Source organism: Mustela lutreola, chromosome 1 (assembly GCF_030435805.1).
Source record: "Mustela lutreola isolate mMusLut2 chromosome 1, mMusLut2.pri, whole genome shotgun sequence".
Lineage (NCBI taxonomy): Eukaryota > Metazoa > Chordata > Mammalia > Carnivora > Mustelidae > Mustela > Mustela lutreola.
Genome location: NC_081290.1, coordinates 221,546,410 through 221,570,481, shown reverse-complemented (window position 1 = coordinate 221,570,481; position 24,072 = coordinate 221,546,410). Strand labels below are relative to the sequence as shown.

The 24,072-nt window shown below is 38.1% G+C and overlaps 1 protein-coding gene across 9 annotated transcripts in view; it reads right to left on the bottom strand.

Moving 5' to 3' along the window:
- Positions 1–24,072, bottom strand: part of DLG2 (discs large MAGUK scaffold protein 2) — a 1,588,988-nt gene that overhangs the window by 884,909 nt on the left and 680,007 nt on the right. The window contains exon 1 of one of the 9 annotated variants that reach the window (XM_059187641.1): positions 11,524–12,015. The exons of 7 other annotated variants lie outside the window; for them this stretch is intronic. In XM_059187641.1, the coding sequence (XP_059043624.1) occupies positions 11,524–11,601 (78 nt within the window). In that variant the 5' untranslated portion in view covers positions 11,602–12,015. Of the gene's footprint in view, positions 1–11,523; positions 12,016–24,072 lie in introns of those variants that run through there. One more of the 9 variants, XM_059187643.1, reaches the window with a different exon arrangement.

Sequence of the window (24,072 nt, the reverse complement as noted above, 5' to 3'; positions counted from 1 at the left end):
AGAATGATAAGATTCAGCGAAAAAGCAGAGGGTCTGGCAAGGCAACAGAAACAAAAGTTATTTATACTGGAAAGCACATCTAAGAGTTTGCTTTAATTGTGTATGTTCTTTTCTCCCTAATCTATTCCTGAACTTCCTCAACATTGGGACTGAGGCTTGATCATTCTCTATCCTTTATAAATCCCCACACAGTAGTAGAGGTAGCAATACTGTGTAAATAAGTCCTTGTTCCATACAAAGGGCAAATAAGTATTTGTTAAATTCTTAATCGACTTAAGAGGCCATAGTGAACTCATTTATTTTCTAGCATTTTATCTTCCTATGGCCATCTGGGGGTCAACCTGGAAACGTTGGAAAAAATATGTTTTTGAATCTGTCAGGACAACTACACAGGTGAATTATAAGAAACGAGGAGATGAAAGCATAAATGAATTGGAAATGTATTTAAATTTGTTTTCGAAAAGGCATAGTAGAGTTCATAACTGCAAATAAGCACCATTTTGTGATATTACATTTCCTCCAGTTTTTCTTAAAATACTGGAGAAATGACTAATACTAAAAGAAATTCTTATTTGTGTATCGCATAAGCCATTTCCATAAAGCTTTTGCAAATTCTAGAGCTCTGCAAGGGGAGAAAAACTTTAATAAAATAATGGATCATATTTGAATTAAACATGATATTCAAAATGTTACACTTGGGGAGTTAACTGAATGTTATATGCTGAGAGAGCAAGAGGCAAAAACGTCCTATAACAATCCCATGCCCTCCATAAATTCAATCTGAGAACATTAAAAATGGTGATAACAATGAAAAGTATTACTTACGGAATGAAAACGGAAAATAGAAACAGATTAGTGAAGATATTTGCCTCCAAAAATCTCAAAACTGTGCATCCTAGAGCAGAGGTAATAAAGATAGTTATTTCTAAGAAATAGATCCAAAGTGGCTCCATTCATTTCACAGCAGGAACACTCAAAGTAGCAATTAATGCAACCACTGGTGTGGAATTGTTTTCCAAATGCCATCCTGTTGGATAACTTTTTTTTTTTTTTTTTTAATGGAACCAGGGCTCAGAAGTCACAGTGAATTCGGAACGATTATTTACTGAAAATATCATCATACGTTATTAATACCACCATCTAATAACAGGAATACAAACCGATAATACTTTTGGTGAAACGGATGGAATCTACCAGCTGCTGTTTATTTCCGACTAAAAGGGTAGTGCTTAAAGTTCCTTGAGAGATCATAGGAAATAGATGTGGGGCCATCCGTCTCAATGGTGGGTGGAACAGTAACGCCCTGGCCAAAAGAAGGGATGACCTGGTATTTGGAAGATCGGAGTTCAAATCCCAAAAGCTTGGCTGTCACCCACACTGGGCAAGAAACTTCCCAATCTCACATTTCCTGGGGGCTCAGTTTGCTCACTTGGAAGACACGGGCAATAACGCAGCCCTGTAGTTAAGAATGTGGGTTCGGATCTAGGTGGCATGGGCTCAAATCCTTCCTCTAAAACTAATGCTAATTGTGCATCTCTGGGCACATGAATTGACTTTTCTGTTCCTCCTCTATAAAAATGAGGATAGAACAGTACTTAGCACATAGGATTATTGTGAGCCTTAGCTGAGGTAGGACACGTTAAACCTTAGAATAGTGACTGGTCATAGTAATGACTCGCAATAAGTGTTCATTAATTCAATATATGGAGCTTGCCCTCTCCCTTTTTTCCAAGACCTGAAATAAAGCTACAAAGGTGATGTGATGCATTCATCAGCTGGGAGATGAGCATCTTGAGTCATTCAGCACACAGCACTTCACTTCAAATAAGTAATGTGCCTTGGGGCGCCTGGGTGGCTCAGTGGGTTAAGCCTCTGCCTCCGGCTCAGGTCATGATCCCAGGGTCCTGGGATCCAGCTCTGCATCGGGCTCTCTGCTCAGCGGGGAACTGCTTCCTCTTCTCTCTCTCTCTGCCTGCCTCTCTGCCTACTTGTGATCTCTGTTGAATAAATAAATGAAAGTCTTCAAAAAAAAAAAAAAAGGGAGTAATGTGCTTTGAGTGACAGTCATCAAACACACAGAATCACTCTCTCGAAAATTGCATGGTGTGTGTTGAGACAGGAGAGGCATGGGGAAGGTGGGAGACAGAGCAGGGTTGGGGGGGTGGGTATTTTATAAAAATGGCCTAGGACTTATTTATTAAAAAGGAAGTCAAAACCAAGAAGTCCCCCATAGTCAGTGTACTGATAATTTTCATGTAAGATGTTCTCCTCAGTAATTTTTCTCCTCTAACCAGCAGCAGGGACATAATTATACATCTCCTCACTCTATAAAACTAGGATGGGAAGGCAAGTCTGTTCTGAAGCCCAAGGGAGTAGTAGAGTAAGAGGTGTCACTAATGAAAAAGTTATCAAAAGCTGCTTTGCATCCCTTCCGGAATGATGTAGAGGATGAAAATGAATGGACCGAAGGAAATGAGAGAGGGAAAGAGAGAGGAAGGAAGGAAATATTAAGTGTTTTACAACAGACCAGGTGCTTTACATTAGTTTTTTTTTTTTTTTAAGATTTTATGTATTTATATATGTATTTATTTGACAGAGAGAGAGATCACAAGTAGGCGAGAGACAGGCAAAGCGAGGGAAACAGGCTTCCCACTGAGCAGAAAGCCTGATGCGGGACTGGATCCCAGGACTCTGAGATCAAGACCTGAGCCGAAGGCGAGACTTAAGCCACTGAGCCACCCAGCTGACCCTAAATGTAGTTTTTAATTGAATCAAAAACCCAGGCAAGGATGGCTACCACTTTTTTAAATATGTAAGAATATTAGTAATTTAAGAGATGGAGTTATTTGCTTACGGTCACCCAACCTGTAAAGGTGTTGAGTCAAATTTGAACTCAAAGCTGTTATCTTCCACTGTCATACTATTGTTCTTGGGTGTGTCAACAAGAGCATTCACAAAATGTATAAAGAAAAGAGGTCAGTAAAGGTGACAAAGGAATTATCCAAGGAACTTAAAAGAATATAAGTCCTAGGCCAGAATGGTGTTCAGAGAAAAAGAAAGAAAAGTATTTTTCTTATTCTCTTATACCTTCTCAAACAGCAACCCCCTTCCAAGTCCCCCACATCCAACATAATTTTTCCTTATGCTCAGCACATTAGTTTCCACTCTTCCTGTGCTAGAGAGTCACCAAAATTTCTCATGTTAAATAGTATCATAGTTTGATACCGCTATGAAAGTGAACACCAACGTCACTGACTTCTGCCTCAGACCTGTTTATCATGCTTTGCTGTAAACGATGGTGAAAAATTGGATGCCCCCCTCGTAGTACAAACTTTCTCTCAGAGTCAGTGTTGAGGAACAGTGGAGTGGATGGTATAGAAAGCAAATCGTTTCTGTTTGTAAATCAGAGTGGCCTAGAATAACAAGTAGGTGTGAAAGGGAAGAAATGAGGGGTAGAAAGGAAGACAGAGTAAGAGGGGAGGAGACAGAGAAAGAAAGAGAGAAAGAGACCTAGAGAGAGAGGAAGAGAGAAATCATTCTCTTCTTACAAGTCCACCAATCCTATCAGATCAGGACCTCCCTACTGGCATCTCATTTAATCTTAATTATCTCCCCAAATCCTTACCTCCACATTTCAAAATATAATCACTTTGGGGGCTCGGGCTTCAATGTATGAATTTGGGGTGGGAGACACCATTCAGTCCAAAGCAAATGGGGTGGGGAATTCTCTACATAACTGGACTTTTCAGATTGAGAAGGTATAAGAAACAAACATATCACACTCAAATATAAGCCTACAATCTTCTAGCAGATAGGAAAAAGCAGCTGGAAAATTTTACAGTTTGACATATCATTGTTGGTAGTTGAAAAGAACTCTGGTATTCTGCTGGTTACTGTTTGTTTCACTTCAGTGTTAGTGGCATGGAGAGTGGGAAGGAAAAAGAACCAGAGCCTCCTACCCCAGAGCTATCCAATGTGTCATATTCCCATTTTCTTAAAAAAAAAATAAAAATAAAAAAGGCAATAAAGAAGTGTCTCTTATCTTGCTCCCACTTTGAAACCAGGTAGATTTTCCACTATATTCTTCTTACTGATACTTAAAGATTTTCCAGATCTGTTTTGTATATTCATTTGACATAGATTTTCTTAAGTTTTCTTCATGCTAGGCATTGTTCTAGGTGCCAGAAGCACAAAGACAAATAAGACCAAATCCTCTCCTTGAAGGACTCAGCAGACTTACAGCAAATCATAATTAGAAGCACAGAATGTTAAAATTGAAAGGAATCTGACTGCAGATGAAGAACCCAGAGAGATTGAGAGACTCAGCCAGCGAAGGACAGGTGCTTGGGACAGAGTAGATGACACACAGGCCTATTGACTCCTAATCCACTCTTTATCCCCATATAGCTCAGAGTCCTTGATTCAATTCAATCTTTCAGCCAGGATTTATCAGGGTCTACGATGTCCTAGGTGCCCTGGTAGAATAGGACAGAGTCTACAATGGTTTAATAATTTAATTAACAACTTAATAATTTATTTGGGGAAACAAGACTACCTCAGATGGAAGTAGTGAATACTACAAAGCATTATTTAAAACGAGATGGTTTCTCTATTAACCCCCAAAACATAGTACATATGTAAATAAGATTTGTTTTTTATCCGATTACCAATTTTATCTCTACAAGAATCATCATGGTTGAACTAGTCTCCCCTTCCATTTTCACCATTCGATGTAATACCATTGAATGATACCCGATTGACGAATAACATTTTAAAGGATCCAAAACAAAACAAGACAAAAAAAAAAAAAAAAAAAAAAAGGCATCTTGCAACTTAAGTTCTATAAACTGCACTGAAATTAAACTATCTGGATATCTGATTCCTGTGAAAAATCCAGTCTTATTTCTAGCCACATAGTTATTCAACATAGATGAGGCTTGGGTAGATGAGAAGATGGCTGCTGTGTTGGTCTGTTCCTTCTCACCAGTGGCTCACCTAACCCAAGAAAAGTTTAAAGAGCACATGGATAGTTAGGGTGATATAGGTTCTGGATTCAGCTAGCTCTGGCCCTGAATGCCGGCTTCACGATTTATGATTGTGGACAAATTCTGCAACACTTACATACCTCAGTTTCTCCATGGGAGATGGGAGCTGAAATAAGACTACCATAGAAGGTTGTAGTGAGGATTAAATGAGATGATACATGTAAAGTCCATGTCATTGTGCAAGGCATTATCATTATTAGTAACAATTTTACAGCGGTTGTGTGACCTGCTATCTTCCTCTCTGGCCCACCTCCCTCTCCTTCATTTTGGCATATCTCTTATCCTGTCCTTCCTCTCTGTCTCCTTCCCTGTCCTGCTAACAGCTACACTTTGGGTTCTTCCAGGCTGGGCAGCAGAGCTGGGACTTCCGAACAGGTGCTGCTGTCCATTGTGTTGCTTGATTCACCTGCCAGGTGACGAGGGAGAACTGCAGGGCTGTATTCAGTGTGGACTAACACCTGTCCTCTCTGTCACCACAGCCAGCAGACACGGGCGCTGAGTCATGCTGATGCTCACGACCGATGAGCTCTCAAAGACTCAGAAGGCTCTAAGAAAAGGACCTGAGAGGACAATCTGTCCATCTCTCTCTGGGTCAGGCTACTCTTCAATCTGCCATGAGGCAAAAATAGAAGTAGGAAGATGCTATCATTCACTAAGGATTGGAGAGTCTTCAACATCAAGATGTTGCTTCTTAAGCTTAAGCTAAATTTTTGAATTTGCCTTAAATTTGTGTTAATATTGATCTTTTACAGGGAAAAATAAACTTGATATCTAGCTCACTGTAAACATATGCCATATATACAGTACAATGTACAGCATGTATTGTATAATGTACAGTACTTTATATGTACTGTATGCACACACACACACGCACACACACATACATACAGAGCACAGTTACTGGTTTAGAGCTTGAGGTCTAGAGTCAGACATGGTGTCTAATCCCAGCTACCTGGTGATGTGTTTTTGCTCGAAAAACATAATAATGGTAACTATCTCACTAGATCTTCATATTAGCACCATTCTCAGCTCACCGAAAAAATTCAGTGTAAGTTAACTCTCCTTGTTGTTTAGACATATAAACATGTAGTTAGAAGCCAGGAGGCTCTCTAAGCTTTCTCTTCTGCAATCTAAACGGTCCCAGCTTGATTACTTTTCATTTATTTCTTCCATAACCTTCATTTCCTTTTTCCCTTTCTTCATTTACTTTCCTAAATCCAGAATGGGACAAATAATGCCAGTTGAGTCTCATCAGCACAGAATAAGATGTGTGATATATTTTAGGATTATCTATTAAATTTCCCTACGCCAAGTACTGTTATGATTTGCAAAGACATAAAAGTGATTTGATAGCAAGTGTAACCTTAAACACTTTATCTATATTAACTCATTTATCCTCAAAATAAACCCATTCATTATTCCTTCTTTCAGCTATGCCATACTTCATTGATTCTAAAAATAAACTTTTCTTTTTATATTTGAACATCTCTGAAATCAAGATGCATCTTGCAACTGATGATGTGGTAAAGTTCCATTGAAAATCTTTTTTTTCCCCCTAATAATACATGAAATAATGGAGCATATTGCAACTGAGGACAACCTAGAGTCAATGAAATAGATTATGAGAAATAGCCATATTCTAGGCATTCTGTTAGGCCTTAAAATAAGGGGAACAAGATGGAACAGTCCTTCATTTGGAGAATCCACATTCTGATGAGGAATACAGGGAAGGAAAGACGATTACAGCCAAAGTACAGGCAGCTGTGGGAGCCAATGGAAGGCCCATCCTGGGCTTGCAGGGGCCAGGGAAGGTTTCCTCATGATAGCAATGTTACTTAAAGTTGGTGTGCAGTTAGTGTGGCATAGGGCTAGCTTGTGGTCTGCAAATCAGCCAAATAGGAAAAGAAAAATCCTGGAAGCTAGAAAAAGCATGGGACATTCATGGATTTGAAAGTAGTTCAGGATCCTGAAATTAGAGTGTCCTGGAAGAGGGGCAAGGTATAGTGGCAGAAGGGAAAGCAGAGGCCATACCATGATTGGCCTTGCAGACTATGGCAAGACGTTTGGGTTGATCCTGGGGACACTGGCATTCTACTGAAGCACAGGTGTTACTTCCATTCCACAAATAAGAAAACTGAGGCCTAGAAGAGCCCAGATGATTGGCTTAAGGCTGGATAGCCAAGAATAGGACTGATTTAAATCCCTCCCTCCAGGTCCTCACCTTAAGCCCAATGCTTTTCATGTTATGCCAGGGTCACCCAGGATTTATTGTCTCTTGTTGGCCATACTGTGAGCAAATGCATTACTTGTTTATTTTCCATTTTAGTTTATGTTGAAGAAATGTGTTTGGTTTAGGTGAAAAGGAGAGTAGAACCAGTGTGATGGTTCTTATGGAATTCTTTAAGGTAAAAATGGCCTAATGTCAGGATACTTGGGCTCAGTCATTTCACTTGTAGGTTATATATCACTGCTAAGCTCATCCACAGTTGTGTCTATTAGATGATGGATATTGAGGCCAGTCTTTCCCAAATGCATCATGCATCTTTTCAGGGTGTATACTTAAAATAAAAATAGTTAAATATAAAAATGAGAACAAAAACAAATGAGAGAAGCAATGTTGATGGGGCAGTGAAGGTTCACAATTTCAAGTGTTTTCTACTTCTGCATATTATTATGTCAACAGAAATTGCATTTCGATTTATCTTAAAGCTTCTTCAGCTGCCCGTTTAGAGTAATACAATCTAGAGATGGCCTAAATTAAGCAATTTTAGTCAAAATGTGACCAAAAGTCATAAAAGTAAGACACTAACATCTCAATTAATTGCATGGGGTCAAAAAAAAAAAAAGAATAATTACTAGAACAGAGGTGTTCTTTTCTAGCCAGTTCATTTTGATTTCATATTATCACATTTAAAATAATTTTGTTCAAAGAATTTATTGGTATGCACAGACTGTCTTTTTAATGAAAGAATAACAAAGAACCTTTTGGTTTTCTTTTTGGAAAAACAACAATGTGAATCACCTAATATCTTTGACTCACTCTAAAAAAAGATGCATCTTCAATTGCCAAGCATTTAGGTTCTTTCTGATGAAAGACATCTTTGGTTTCATTAGGATAAGCTATGAGTACAAATGCCAATGTTTAGGTTATGATGATATGACAATTACTAGCTATTTCAAAGGAATCGTAGGTGCCAGAATGATAGCTTGCTATACTTACCGAACTAAAGAGGACAAAGAGTGTAAAGTCTTTAATAAAAGGACAGATGATTGTCTATTCAAGATAGCTTAGGTATAGTCTTATCAGAAATAAGGGGACTGAGTTACAGGATCGGTAACTTTGATTCTGTAAACCTCATGACTTTTGAATTTTTATATCAAACGAGAGGGACAAGGTAAGAAGGAATGGTTGACCTCATTCAGGCAAGACAGGTGAATGACAGGTGGATGGAGGCGAGTGCTGTAGACTCAAGGAGTCATTTTTGGAATAGCTTGGGTAAACTTGGGCTCAAATCCCAGCACGGACACTTACTACTAACTTAGTGACCTTGGGCTAGCTACTTGTCTCTCTGGGACTCAAGAAAAATGATTTCTACCTTATAGGATTGCTGTGAAGATGACAGGCAAAAAGCACCTGGTGTATAATGTGCGTGGGTGAGGGCTATCTTTAATACTACTGTTGGGCTTGTTATTATCATTACATTCCATGCTGCTATTTAATTCTGTTGGCATTGAATGAGGTAAAACAGTAGACCAGGCAACCATGAATAAGGCATACTGCATGTTTAGGGATGGCATTTAGACTTGCACATTCCCAATTAGCTTTTCAATTAACCCCAGCCTTGAGGAATTCACTTCCCAGACCACACCTGAATGCTAAAATAGGACTGATGGGCTATGATGGGTTCAGGTTGTCTTACTAGAGTAGGAGAAAATAAAACTATGCTACCTATGGCAAAAAAAAAAAAAAAAAAAAAAAAAAAAAGCCAAAATTTACAGAGTACTAAAATGAAACCACATTCACTATCTATGACACAGATTTATACCCCCCAATGCTAAACATGCTATGACTCTAGTACTAGTTGTTTCATATTTAAATATACCAGTCATTCTCCAGATAAAACTCAATAATCATCTGATTTTATTCATCTTCCTCCATTTTATAATAAAGCATGACAACATACAGTCAGTAGCACTTTATATCCCCCTCCATGTTTGCAATTATGTGATCTCTGATGCTATAGTAATACTTTACACAAATTTATTCAGCTTGCAGTATCATTTGTTAACTGTCTTGCCAGTTAAACTTTATTGCTGAGCTCATTAGACAAAATATTAATCCACAATAGTTAGTTTAAATAAGGCATGTAATAAAATTAGGTACACAGAATAAATAAACTATTTCCATATACCAAGCATTAACTGAGGGCCTTCATTGTTCAAGGCAGCATACCTTTTAATTTATTCTAGGAACACTGTGAATACAAACCCATGAAAAAAAAAAAAAAAAAAAGGATGCTATTTTCATATTAGCTATCATCACCTGGTGTTCAAAATTAACTCCTCTTAGTTCCCCTGGCTAGCACAAGGGCATTTGAGCTAATATTTTTCCTTTGGTCCTTATAATTCTGCAAAACTTCAGTTCTCCAATGTTGATTTCCTCACTCCCTGAGTAAGAGAAATAAATAATTTAAAGCCATTAATTCTACATTTGGTTTCTTCTTACCTGTCCTAAGCATCAGACACCACAGAAATGAAAGGGAGGCAGATATTAAGCCCCTTTACTAGCTTCTCCCAACTCTCAAGAAGCAGAAGCCCATGTTACTTTGTTGGATTACCAACCTTTTAGGTTCTATACAAAGCATTTTCAGACTGCTTCTCTCCACGTTTAGGTCCAAGCCTGTATTAAGTGCCACTGGGAGATTCAACTTTTGTTTGCATACTAATTTGGCATAAGGCATTATCTCCCTGTGGCTTTCAGAGCCATTTGTGGTCCTGACAGTCCTCTCATCCATACAACCTATAATTTTCATAAGAAGAAGGCACTTTTTCAAAACATTTGCTCCAATAAAAGACCTACTTACAAGTCTCTTTTCTTAAAAAATCACTTGGGAAGCAAAAAAAACCCCCAAAAACAAAAAAACAAAAAACCCAAACCCCCAAACCCCCAAACCCAACTGCTCAATGTATATGCTGCTGGTACATGACAATTTTACTTGCAACCTTGTCACCTGAGATATACAGAATAGGAAAGGGATCAATTCTACCCCATCCTTGCCCTCTTCCCTCACCAAAAGGGCCATTAAATAACAAGTCTGTCATCATTCTACAATCCTCAGATCTAGACAGTTGAAAAAGCTACAACCCTAAAGTCAGAACTCCAGTAATGTTTTCTCTTTTCATACTACAAACAGTCATATCTCAGGTTTATCCCTAGATTCTTCTTCATGTTACCAATATTTCCACTCTGAAGGAGCAAATAGCAAGTCCAAGGGAAGGAACCTTTGCAGCGGTGAGGAAGGACTATGCCATAGTTCAGAAAAACCATCTCTGGGTCAATCTCACCAGGAGATTTAAGGCAGGAAGGAGACTGGACCAAAGAGCCTCAGAGAAATCTGGAAAAATCTCAGTTTCACAAAATTTTGTTTCCCAAGGAAGTTTCCCCAACAGCTATCAAATAGGACACAGAATTTCCTAAATGTGGCAGTTTGGTCAGTGCCTCTGAATGCAGGGGACAAATTAGAGATGAAAGCTTGAAATGCATCTCAAGACTTACAGGCCATTTTATTTTCTTAGAGGAAGATAATTAAAGAGGGAAATCTACACAGAGGTTCTCTAGGAGGAAAAACTAGTCATGCTGAATAAAAGAAATAAAAAGCCATTCTCTAAATGTCCATGGCTCCCCAATGATAAACATTAATTCTTACTCATCATAAACACTTTTGAAATGATGGTTCGGTGGTTCTGAAAAGATCCCAACACCCTCTGGAGTCTGGTCAGTGTTACTGAGAGTCCCAAATATGTGTTCCTAGGACACACACTAGGACACAAGTACTGGAGAAAGGCTCGAGGATTTATAATGCCCCCTTCAGAACCAAACACGATAGTAATAAAAATAACGCAGGATAGCAACAAGTTTACTAGAGAGCTCCTGGAAGAAGCAAATATTTCAGCAGCTCCACTGCTTCCCCGCTATGACATTTAAAGGAATATTAAGTCTCTGCCGAGCCAGTCTATCAGTTGATGATTTCACCTAATATTCTGATGAGCAGATGATCCTGCTTAACCCCCACTGCTCCCTTCCCAAGTAGCAAAGCTCCAAGAGTTAGCCCTCCCGTGAGTGGCATGGACCACATTCACAGTGAGAAGCAGGTTCTCATCCCAAGCTAATGAAGACTGCGTCTGCCCTCAGACTAGCAGCCCAGAGCAGGCAGTTGGCAAATCGGAAAGGTAATCTTCATCCCCGCTCATTCCATACCTTTTCTGATTTTGCCTTCCTGGCATTGTGCACGAACCTGCGACCCAGCTTCTTGGCATACCAGATAGAGGCAAACATAGCGATGCCAATGGCAGGAATTCACAATGAAGCTGCTGCACAATCAACTTCCCACCTCGGCTCAGAGACAAACGGAATCCGGCTGGAGCTGTCACTTGCAGGCTGTTGCTTTCTCAGTTCCTCTCATGCTGGTTAGCCGAGGGAGAGGGTGGGAGGAAGGAGGGGGTTGGGGGGGGAAGGCAGTCCTGTTTGGCCGGTCTGCAGGTATATTTACATCCTGCCAGCAGGAGGTCCGAGTGAGGCGGGTGCTGCCTTCAGTAGCCAGCTCACACACATCCAGCCGCGAAGTATCCGTCTGCGGTTCTTCGGGCACCGTCACCAAACTCCATGTGTGTCAGGAGGAAGGGAAGCCGCAGTCAACTCCTCCGGGAGGCGGCTCACCTCCCGCTCTGGGCTGGGGCATTTGCACTCCTCGCTTGGCTTCCCTCTGTCTTGACAGTACGTGCTGGAGGCAGTGGCCGCGAAAAGACAGATCCACATACAGGCTCGCAGGTAAAGCAGCCAATACAGGAGCTGCCTGGCTCGGTGAGGGGGGCTGGGGGGGAGGGAGAGGCAAGGCCACCATGGAGCTGCCCTGTGGGCACAAACAGGTGTCCCTGGAGCCTGAATCCTGCTCTGAAGCTCCAAGAATTTGCACTGGTAAGCTGGCTGGCTGGAAACAGAAATATCCCTCCCTTGCCCCCTCCTCAACTTCTTTTGGTCCAAGGAAAGTCTTATCTCTGATCATCACCAGACTTATCTACAGCTTGCAAGAGCCACAGTTTATTTATCTGGGGACTGGCCTGGGGACAAAGGGCACAGTGAGCCTGAAAAAAGTGTACTCCCAAATGCATGGGTAAAGGTCCTTCCTTTCCAAACCCAGCAGTTCTACCTCTGATGCAACAGAAGCCTCTTTTATAAGAACAGGTTTTCAACATGGGGACTGGGGGATGGAGAGGGGCTTAAATCCACCTTTAAACTAAAATGGGGCAATCTTCTTCTTTTTTTTTTTTTAAGCCTAGAGTTTTCTTGCAGTAATATCCAGTGATAAATGAAGGACTGTAATATCACTTTGGAGACGACAGATTTACAGCAACTCTTAAACCATGCTCCTTTGAAGAATTTTCGCATTTGATTCTACACCAGGTGCTTTCAACTTCAAGTATCTTATTAGGGCTTAGATTATTACGTGAGGCATTTTAAAGATAAGTCAATTTTAAGGGACAAACATTCCCTCCGATGAGAAATAGCGGTTAAGCTTTTACCCATCTTGCTAGAGGACAAAAATTAGACTGCTCGTCTTGACAAGGAAAACTTTCCTTCCAGTGATATACAGATGAGACTCAATCCAGTAAATGTTTTCCAGCTGACCTGAAGGAACTGTCCTAAGAGCACCAATGGTCCAGAGAATGTCAACACACTTACAGATACTGGAAAATAATTCCCTTCTCTCAATATAAGTCACTTGAGGTTTACTCTCAAAGAGGGTTGAGTCTTCAGTCAGCCACAAGCTCTTTTGTAAGATATACAATAGTTCTCCCCCTTATCTATCGGAACACATTCCAAGATCCCCAGTGGATGCCTGAAACCATGAATAGTGCCCAGCTCTACATAAACTACTACTATGACATACATATGTTTTCCCTATACATACCTATGATGATGTTTAATTTATAAATTAGTCACAATAAGAGATTAACAATAACTAGTAATAAAGAACAGTTATAACAATATATTGTAATGAAAGTAATGTGAGTATCACTTCTCAAACGTAACTAGTTGTAGTGTCTTCACCCTATTTCTTGTGGTAATATGAGATGAAGTGAGATGAGTGACGAAGCATGAGGCTACTGCCAAACTTCCCACCATAAGTCAAGAAGAGGATTATCTGCTTTCAAGTAGTGGTTGACTGCAGATAACTGAAACCTTGGGAGCAAAGCCATGGCTAAGGCAGGGTTCTTATATCAGATGCCCTGGTAGGTAACTGGAGGCAGAACAAGGCAGTGTGGGATAGGACAGCGGCAGTCAAGACCCATGCCTGAGTTACTCACTAAGGTAACACCGATGCCTAAAACAGTGTTTATTTTTCTAATTTATTTTTTTAAAGTTTTTTAACTTATTTATATGAAAGAGATAGAGAGGGTATCAGCAGGGGGAGAAGTAGAGGGAGAGAGAAAAGGGGAAGCAGACTCTCTGCTGAGCAAGGAACCCAAGGTGAGACTTGATCCCAGGCCCCTGGGATCATGACTGGAGCTGAAGGCAGATACTTGACCGACTGAGCCACCCAGGCACCCCCCCCCCCCGAAACAGTGTTTAGCACGATGAAATCAATGTATATTTGTTGAATGGATAAATGACTTGAATTCCAACCAGGGCTTTGTTTCTAATCTCTTTGTTCTCTCTGAACTTGATTTGCCTCACTGTAAAGGAAGACAATTGGACAGATGATTTTTAAGGCTCCCCCCTGCCCTATGAATCTATGATTCTGATTATGAGTCTTCGTGTGAGTACCAAACAGACAGGTGTAGTGTTCAGAGGGGCACTCTGTGTTCTAAAAAGTTAACAGCAGCACCCTTGGGGCAACCCAGATCCTTCTACCTTCTTCAACATGGGCAACTGCCACCTACAATTTGGTTTTGCCATTTGCTGTTTCTTTTGCTACATGCTCCCGCTTCCTATGAATGCGATTTTCCTTGAATTTCCTTTTGTCACTCTCCGACAGCCTCTGTGCAAAATTCTCCACATCACACCCTGTACTCTTTGGAGAAAAAGTGCCACAGAAATCCAGCAAATAAATAAATGATAACTCCTGCTTAGTTTTCAAAGAGCAACTCAGCAGGACCTCAGCTTACCCTAATATTGCCATCATGCTAAAGGTATTCATTATTTCTTCACACAAGTTTGTTCAAACCACGTTTTAGTTGAAAGACCATTCAGTGAACAGAATAAAGTAGATTGAGAGAGGAGGGGAGAGCAAGTCTTCCTAAATTAATGAGCAGAAATTCCTGTTTTTAATATTTTAAGATGGAATTCGTCAATAAAGAGGTGAGAAAAAAAATGTTGAGCTTTCAAACCACTGATATCTAAAGGGAATTAAAGAATGTTAATTTACTCTAGGGGAATGCCTGGTCAGAAAATAATATTTGCACTTTCTTCACAAAATAAGACTTCCTAAGTCACTAAAACTGGAACTTGGAGAGATCTTTGATGTTTGATCATATTGTTGGTTGGTTTTGCTTTTAAATTGAACCTTTAATGACCTTCTTCACACACCTGACCCAGCGGTTTTATTAACTTTTACAGGACGGAGTTCTTAAAATAAATTGGGGCCCATCAGCTAAGATTTAACTTTAAAAATCGCAAGAATAACGGGATTCCTGGGTGGCTCAGTCAGTTAAGCATTTGCCTTCATCTCAGGTCATGATCCCAAGGTCCTGAGATGAGTCCCGCACGGGGTTCCCAGTTCTGCCAGCCACTCCCCCTGCTTGTGCTCTCTACTCCACGTCTCTCTCTCTGTCAAATAAATAATTAAATTAAATCTTAAAAAAAAAATCAGAAAAGTAACTACTGTACTTGAAATAGGCAACTGGAGGTAGAAAGGGTAAAAATAGGCGTGGAGTTCATCATTTGTACTCGGGACCCAGGCCCGTGTTATGTGAGCACTTCGCACAATGTAGATATTCAAACTCTATTTGTTGAATGTGTCTATGGTGTAATAGGAAAAGCCTCAAATTGGAAAGACTAGACAAGGCAACAGAAGCAAGTCCACAAATTTTCAGTTGTAAAAGTTTTTGGATGGGGCGCCTGGGTGGCTCAGTGGGTTAAGTCGCTGCCTTCGGCTCAGGTCATGATCTCAGGGTCCTGGGATGGAGTCCAGCCATGGGCTTTCTGCTCAGCAGGGAGCCTGCCCCCCCCCTCCCCGCCGCCTGCCTCTCTGTCTACTTGTAATCTCTCTCTGTCAAATAAATAAATAAAATCTTTAAAAAAAAAAAAAAAAGTTTTTGGAAAGCTCAGTCTGGGTGTCTTGTAAATGGAATGAAGTCATTGCCAGAGCTGTACAACTATCTTCCCGGGGCTCTCTCTGGGAACACATGTCTGCTACCGAGAGGGAGGCAGCTGCCCATAGGAATCCTGAGTCTCTAACCATTGCTCTGCTGATGGAGATAAATAACTTTGGCGGCTCTGCCAAAGTTTTTTCAGATGCTTTCCATCTGTATTTCATCAGTACCTGGACAGATCTTTTCCTTTATAATTTCATTTTTAATACCTCTCATATGACAGAAGTCTACCAGTGCAGCTGACTAGGAGATGCAACATTAATCCTTTAAGCAGCTTTGGGTTCATGCCTCGACACACACACTGTGTGAGCCTCCTCTGAGGTAAATGCAATGTTTAAATCAAGCCATTAAGTATTACACAACTACATTTTCTGCCTAACACATGAGTGATTTCTTTTTAAAATTCACCTAAATACATCACGGATAATTATAAAAACTGAGTAAACATGAACCCCTAGAAGCTAGTATCTGGTAGCTTGAAAAGCTATCTAGGTTAGGTGTTTAACATACACCAGAGAAAATACAGGTTTGAGACATAAACAAGTTAATGTAAAGAACCAATAAACATTCAAGTATTTGAGTTGCTTGCATACCTGATATTCATATTTAGGGCCCTTTGGTTAACATCTGATATTAGCCTGTTAATAGAACACGGGTGTCAGAAATACACTACATAGAATTTATGACTAAAGGAATAGAAACAGAATATTTAATTTAATTCACAGGAATACCAAGATGTTGGTATCAGTTATCTCTTGAGAGAGTAGGGGAAAAGGAAAATAAAAACATTTACATTTCGCTTTGTATGGTTGTGTAATATTTGTGTTTTCTACAATGGGAATATATTAGTGTTATTAGTGTATGGTTCAAAAGGGAAGCAATTATCTTTTCACAAAATTGTGTTGATTATTTACTAGGGACCCAAAATTAATGAGATATAATCCTCCCTTTCAAGGGAGATAGGACTATAGAGTTGGGAGCACAGATGTATAAAGAAATTTCAGTGCAGGATGGCTTTCTAACAGATGTATGAAAAATAATGTGGGAACTCAGGAAAAAAAACTGTTGTTTGGTTTCTATAGGATATAAGAACAGTAATTAATGTTAGCTAGAAAAAGCACAATAATTAGTGCCAATGTATATAAAAAAGGCAAAGGAATCACTAAATCTCTCTGCATGTATGTCTATCAAAATGAATGTTTACAAACTGACCCAGGTGCAGAGAGATATCTTTCTACCCCGAAGACACAACCAGTCACAGATAAGTGTGGAAAAAATATTGGAATCACTACAAATAATAAGCCTATTGACTCTAATTATGATGGGCTAAACCTACCTCTTTCTGTTTTCAAAATCATTAAAACTAATTCTTTAATATTTCCATATCTCACATGCCCTTTCTTATAAATGTCTAATCGTGATATATTGAGATGTAAGAGAGTAATATGACACTTACCCATGTGCCTACCACCCAGATTTAATAAGGGATAACATTTTGCCATATTTGATTCTGATTGATTTTAAATAAATAAACCCTTTATCATATTCACAAAATGTGTCCACTTCACTCCACCTTACCTGAAATTCAACTCAAAATAATGTTCACTAACCATTCTTGTACCTAAGTACACAACAACTTTATCTAGAGTAGGTACTACAAAATATAATTAACACATCATAGGGTATGTCCATCTTGAACTTTCATTAAAATTTTCTCACTATTTCACATTATTAGTAGTTTAAATAAGCCCTATGTTTTAGTTGACATGGTATAATCAGACTTATTAACATAATGCATTATATTAGTGTCTGATGTTTGGATATACATTGTCTTGATTACTAGTGAGACTTAGCATCTTATATGTTTGTCGGCAATTTGAACTTTCTTCTAGTCATAGTGTTTGCCCATTTTTAAATTAAATTATATTTATTTCATTCATTTGGAAAATTACTTTATGTATTCTGGATACCGATTCCTTATTATAGGCACTGAAAATATCCTCTCCCAACCTGTAACTCTTTTTAAATTTCATTTATATTTTACCATACACGTATGAGTCCTTATAAAAATTTAAATTTACTGAAATTTATCAATACTTTCTTTTATGTGTGTCCATTTTTTTATCTCAAAGAATTTTTTTCCTATTCCAAGTACATAAGTACATTATCTTACATTTTCTTCTAAACAAGTTTTTTTCTTTTCACAAGTAAGTCTTTTTTTTTTTTTAATTTATAGTGTGAGATAGGAATTTACTTTCCCCAAAAATATGGCCACTTGTTTGTAGACATACATATGTATGTATGTATGTATGTATTTTACTGGTATATAAGAATGTTATTCCTTTTCCTTACTGACTCATAATGTTCCTAAATAATAGATTCAGATCATATGAATGTGCATATAGTTGTTTCTGGGCTCTTTTTGGATTGCTCTGTTTTTATTTATCTAGACCAATACCACATTATCTTGATAAATATGCTTTATAATAAATAGTAATATGAGGGGCTATTCATTTTTATAAAGTTGTACAATTGATCATTTTACTATTACATCCAATGTTCCATGTTGTTACTTTATAATATTTTGGTTCTCTCTTGTGGTAGTGCCATTCCTGATCAAATCAGTCATTATCAGCATATTTTTATTGTTTTATAATTAAAAGCTACTCAAAATAACTCTCACATTCTATCAGTTTATTTTCTCCACATTATTTTTAGCATCTGAACACTCCTAAACTTCTTACTGATGTGTATATTGTTATAGTTTATTCCAGCAAAGATTTGTGATGGTTGGACACGCTTAACCTTTTTATATTTTTCCTGAATGGCCTACATTCAGCTTAGAATTTGAATGATAGCATTGGTAAATGGAAATGTCTAGATCGACAGTGATTTTTCCCTTCGCATTTTGAACATATTATTTCCTACTGTCTTCTGGCATCTATTTTTACAGAAGCTGTCTGCTGTCGATCAAATTGTTCCATTGTAAGAACAATGTCTCTTTTTGGTTTGTTTGAAGGTTTTGTTTTCTTTGTCTTTGTCAAACTACAGGTTCAATACAATGTTTTTGTTTTTGTTTTTCTAAAGTTCTGCTTGGAACTCATTATGGTTCTTTAATCTGATTATTTAAAAAAAATTCTCAGTCTTTTCAAGAATCCTCCCTCAGTCGCTCCATTCTCTCCTTCAAAAGTCCTGGAATATTTTTTTCTGGACCATTTCGTTTGACCCATCCTATTGCTTCCTTATCTCTTATTCTTCTTTCCTTGTGCTATTTTCAGGGTCTTATTCTTAGCTCTAATTACTGTTTTATTCTTAGGTTTTAATCTATTGTTTTACCTATCTACAGAGTGCTTATGTTTAATGAATTATATATATATTTAATTTCTAGAGATTTTATATTTTGCTTTTTTTAATCCACACAGTCTCTCATAAGGGTATTCTGTTTATGTTTTTTATTCCTTCCTTTACTATGTTTTTAGATTAAAACATTTAATTTGAGGTCTTTATTGGTTACTCTTGTTACCTAATTTTCTTGGAAGTCTAACCTGCTGATCCCACCCAGGGTGGATAATTTCTGTATGTAACTGTACATTTTTATTCTAAAATCTTCTTTAATAAGACTATACCTCCTGTGGGAGTCCTAGGGACTTTTGTTATATGACTCTTGTTACAGAATAATTCACATATCCTTCTGCTGTTTGCCCAGAGGTTTCACTAGCCCAGAACCACTTTCATGTTAAATATTTGGCTTAGTGTTATTCTCTCTACACAAAAGGGTTAAGGTTACTTTTTCCCCTTTTTTATACATAATAAAAACACACTTCCTTATTGCTTCCCTGAGCTGATGAATAAAGTATTTTAGAAGCTCTATCATTAAATGACTTTATCTTCAGTTTTCAGTTTCATGCAGTTTTAGTTTCATTTCTCTTCCTTTGGTAATTGCAAGGTCAACTGTCTTGCCCTGCATGGGCATCAAAACCCCCACACTCTCACTCCAAAGGCTCATACTGAGTCCCACGTACCATTTGGATGCCACAGTCAGCCTAAGAAATCAGTGTTCTGGCCATCATTTTATACAAACTCAAACAAGTCAAACTGTCATGCCTCTCAATTAACCCCCAAACAACCTGAAGAACTTAACTGGGCTGCCCATGAGCTTTTAGTATTTAATAAGCATGTCTGACAATTGTATGTATACAATGTATTGTGAAATGTTTCATGCAAGAGATTCCAGTAGGCCATTTAATTAAAATGCTATTCACAAGTCACTAACATATAATAATTAATTACCTATAAATCACCACTACTACCACACTTGTGACCTTGGACTAGAAATGTTGAGTGCATAAAATGGGGTAATAATGGAAATGATACCTCTGTGATAATAAGGGTCAAATGAAATAAGACATGCAAACAATTTAGAGCAGCACCTGATGCACACAATGGGTACAATAAACATGTTTTTAGTTTTATTCATCCTCTAATTTTCAAGAAATTAAAAAAAAAAAAACCACATGAGAAAGAAGACCTGTGCTTACTATAATGAAAAAGCAGAGAGTGCTTTTTAAAATTCTCTTTATGTTTTTTATTTAGCCATCTTCACTGCTTTTTAAAAAATTTATTAATCAAGAAAACAAATCAATTTCCAAACCCTTGTAAAATCTTTCATAAGTTTAAAAACTTTCAGTTTCATAAATGTTTCCTTTCTGGGCCAAATAAATATTTTATTAAGCTTTCTAAACAGGTATTTTTGTTTGTTTGTTTGTTTTGAGTCTTTTGAGAGTTTCTCTTTATTTTACAGATCTCTCATAAAAAGAAAAACTCAAATGAATCCTGAAATTATACAGTCATTTAAAAAAAAATTTTTTTTAAATATTTTAATTATTTATTCATGATAGAGAGAGAGAGGCAGAGGGAGAATGTGGGACTCAATCCCAGGACCCTGGGATCATGACCTAAGCCAAAGGCAGATGCTTAACCCACTGAGCCACCCAGGCACCCTATACAGTACTTTTGAATTCACATGTTATAATTTATCCACATGCTTACAATTAAATTCTGCTACAACTGAGGATATGGATTGATACAGCCATTATTATCTAAAGGAATGCATTGCTGAGTGAATACAGGTGAGAAGCAAAGTAGAACAACAACAAGCCACCAGCTAAGACAAAAATGGCTATCTAATGGAACACACAAGAACTATGACCTGTGAGAAAAAAAAACAATGCAACACGTGACCAGAGGGTTTTCCTGAAACAGCTACACTATGTTAAAACATGAGTAGTTGAATAATTTTGTAGCAGATAATTCAGTTCAATCTCCAAATTTGCATGCCTTGCCAGAGCATGCCACAAATACAGGCATTTAAACACCACTCATCTAACCTGAGCCCTTAGGAATGGGAACTCTCCTATCAATTATAATCTATTACACAGTCTAATATTGTACCTATCTCAACAAGAGAATTATTTCCATCCACAGAAGGAAAGTGCTTAATTTGGGAGTCAATACTTTTAGTTTTAATTTTATTTTTACCAGTCATCTTACCTTTGGGTATTGTATTGTATAATCAATCTCTAAATTCCCCTCAAGATCAAATAAACTATCACTCCCTGACATTGTGACCCAAAATTGATCTGTAAGTCAGTAGTCCTTCAAGTCCAGTGGCCATTTTTTATGAAGCTGTAGTCTTGCCATACATCTTTTGGGTCGTCCCCAAAGTATTTTCTGTTTCACTGACGCACTCCACATACCGGCATCCTTGTATATGCGCTTTCCTCCCCCTATAGTCCTTCTTCTCCACCTCACTTCTCGCTGCCTGTCATTCTACACGTGTACTGGGATTTGGCTCAGTAATTCTCCATGAAACTTTCCCTAATCCCTCTAGATAGAGACAGTTTGTACTCTTGTGCTAAAACTAATATTCCCAATGCAATTTGTACATATCCCAAGTTTAGCTCTTATTACATTTATTTGTGACTATGTTAAATTTGAGCGGTTTCCCCTAAATGACCAAAAGCAATTTTAAAAAATCCCCATGCCTTATTTCTTTTTTGCAACCTCAAGGATCTTCATAGTCCTTTGCCTATAGTAGGCACTCAATAAATGTGTTAGATAATTTAATAGTTATTTGCTGAAGGAAGAAATGTGTGAGGTTATCACTTGAATTAAGCTGCTTCATACCCCCAAAAGAAAACTGGAAGGCACTGTTGCGACATACATTAAGCATTTATTATTACCTTCTATTTGTATTTTTACCTCACATTCATCTTCATACTATAAGAGATAAATCAAAGTCACTGTAAGAAGGGCTCAAAGTGCTTTGAAACACATTTCAAAAGGTAAATCAATGAGAATTCTTGACTCATGGCCTACAAGCTATCAATTTTTTTCACTTTGTAATTCTTCCCCCTCTTTAGATAGACATGTGTGATCTTTTAAAAAATTTAATAAATAGCACCACATCCATAATTAAATAAATAAGTAAATAAACTCTCTCCCTCTTTCATTGCCTTAAAAATGAGACCTATTAATGAAGACATGCAAACTATTCCTTTTCCATCTGGCCACCTACATAAAACAGAAACAGCAGCTGCTGAAATCCTCAGTGCAAATGTCAACTGCAGATAGCGTTACTGAAAATAATCCTGATATTAATTGCAGACTCTTTCCAGCTTAAAGAGTATATATAGGCAAAAAAAAAAAAAAAAAAAAAAAAAAAAAAAAAAAAAAAAAAGTAATAGTATCACCGTGTTGTATCCTTTATAGCTAAATAGGGAGAAAAGGGAAGGAGACCGACTTGCTTGGTGCCACTCCACGTCAGCTACTTTACCTTAGGTGTGTTTATATGAAATTAAAATATTTTGTCTTCAGGGGCACCTGAGTGACTCAGTGGGTTAAGCCTCTAACTTTGGCTCAGATCATGATCTTAGGGTCCTGGGATCGAGCCCCACATTGGGCTCTCTGCACAGTGAGGAGCCTGCTTCCCCCTCTCTCTTTGCCTGCCTCTCTGCCTACTTATGATCTCTTTCTTTATCAAATAAATAAAATCTTTTAATAAAAAAATTGTCTTTAAAATACATAATCTCTTTTGCCCACTAAGTTACTTAACATTCCTTATCTCAGTATTTATCTAATCTCAGGTTTTTTTTTTTTTTTTAACATATGCATATACTAAAGTATAATTTTTTTAAAAAATGTTTGCCAGGTACCATCTGAAGCGTACCACACCTTAGGAAATAGTCTCATCTCCTGGAATCACCCCCAGACACCTCTGAGTCAAATAGCATCCCCTTCCTTTTACAAATTCAGAAACCGTATTTCTCAGATATTAAGTAACTTATTCAAGGCCATTTTTCCTAAAGGAATTAGGCTTTGAATCCTGCTTTGCCTCTCACTTCTTGATTTTCAAAACTTACCTGGAAATGAAAATCAATGAAATGGAGAAGGAGTAAGTGCTGTGTATTCAGGTAACGTGCATGAACCTATGAGTTGGAGCAGGGAAGACAGGCTTTCCACAACACAGAGTACTAACCACTATATGATCACAGCAAGACAAGCTTTGCATAAGAAAGGAAATTTGAATTGGGCCTTAGAAAACAGATCAAAAGAAAACAAGACATTTATTTGCCAGGAGTAACAGCCTAAGTAAGAGTAAAAAGGCTGGAAAGCATGAGACATGTCTGAGAAATAGTGGAAAGGAAGGAAGAAAAGGCAATAGCCATACAGTAATTAGACAAATGCCAATAAATGTGTAATCATGACAAACTTGTTCAGAGTTGGAGATCAGGGAGAATAATAAAGGCAGTAAATTTATTCAGGGTCTTAATTAGGCAGATAGTGGTAGGACAAAAGGCAAGAAGAAATAAAAGAAACATTTTCTCTTGATATCCTAGCTTAGAGTTGGGCCCCAATTCACTTCCTTAGCACAACATATTACTTTTCAAAATATTTATTACAATGACAATTGTCTATTCAGTATATGTATTTCCCTTGACTTCCTTGCAGGACATTCCATAAAAGCAGGGACAGTGCCTAACTTTTCTTCATTGCTGACACAAAGTGCCTGGTGCATAAGAAATTCTCCAAAACGATTTACTAAATGCATGAATGAAAGAAGGATTAATTGAGGAGACAGAATCTGTACAATGTAACAGATGCTTCCTAGGTTAAGAACATAGAGTCAAAAGCAGATGAAGATTTGAGCCTGGAGGCTTGGAGTTAGTTATCTCAAAGACAAAGGAAGAATGTGCTTTACAGTGTCCTCTTCCTTCGTTTTACTTTCTCTTTTCTCCTTTCCTCATTATTAATTTCGCTTTCTCTTTTTTCAAGATTTTAATTACTTATTTGAGACAGAGAATGAGAGAGAGAGATCACGAGAGGGGTAGGGTCTGAGAGAGAAGCAGACTCCCCACTGGGTAAGGAGCCTGAC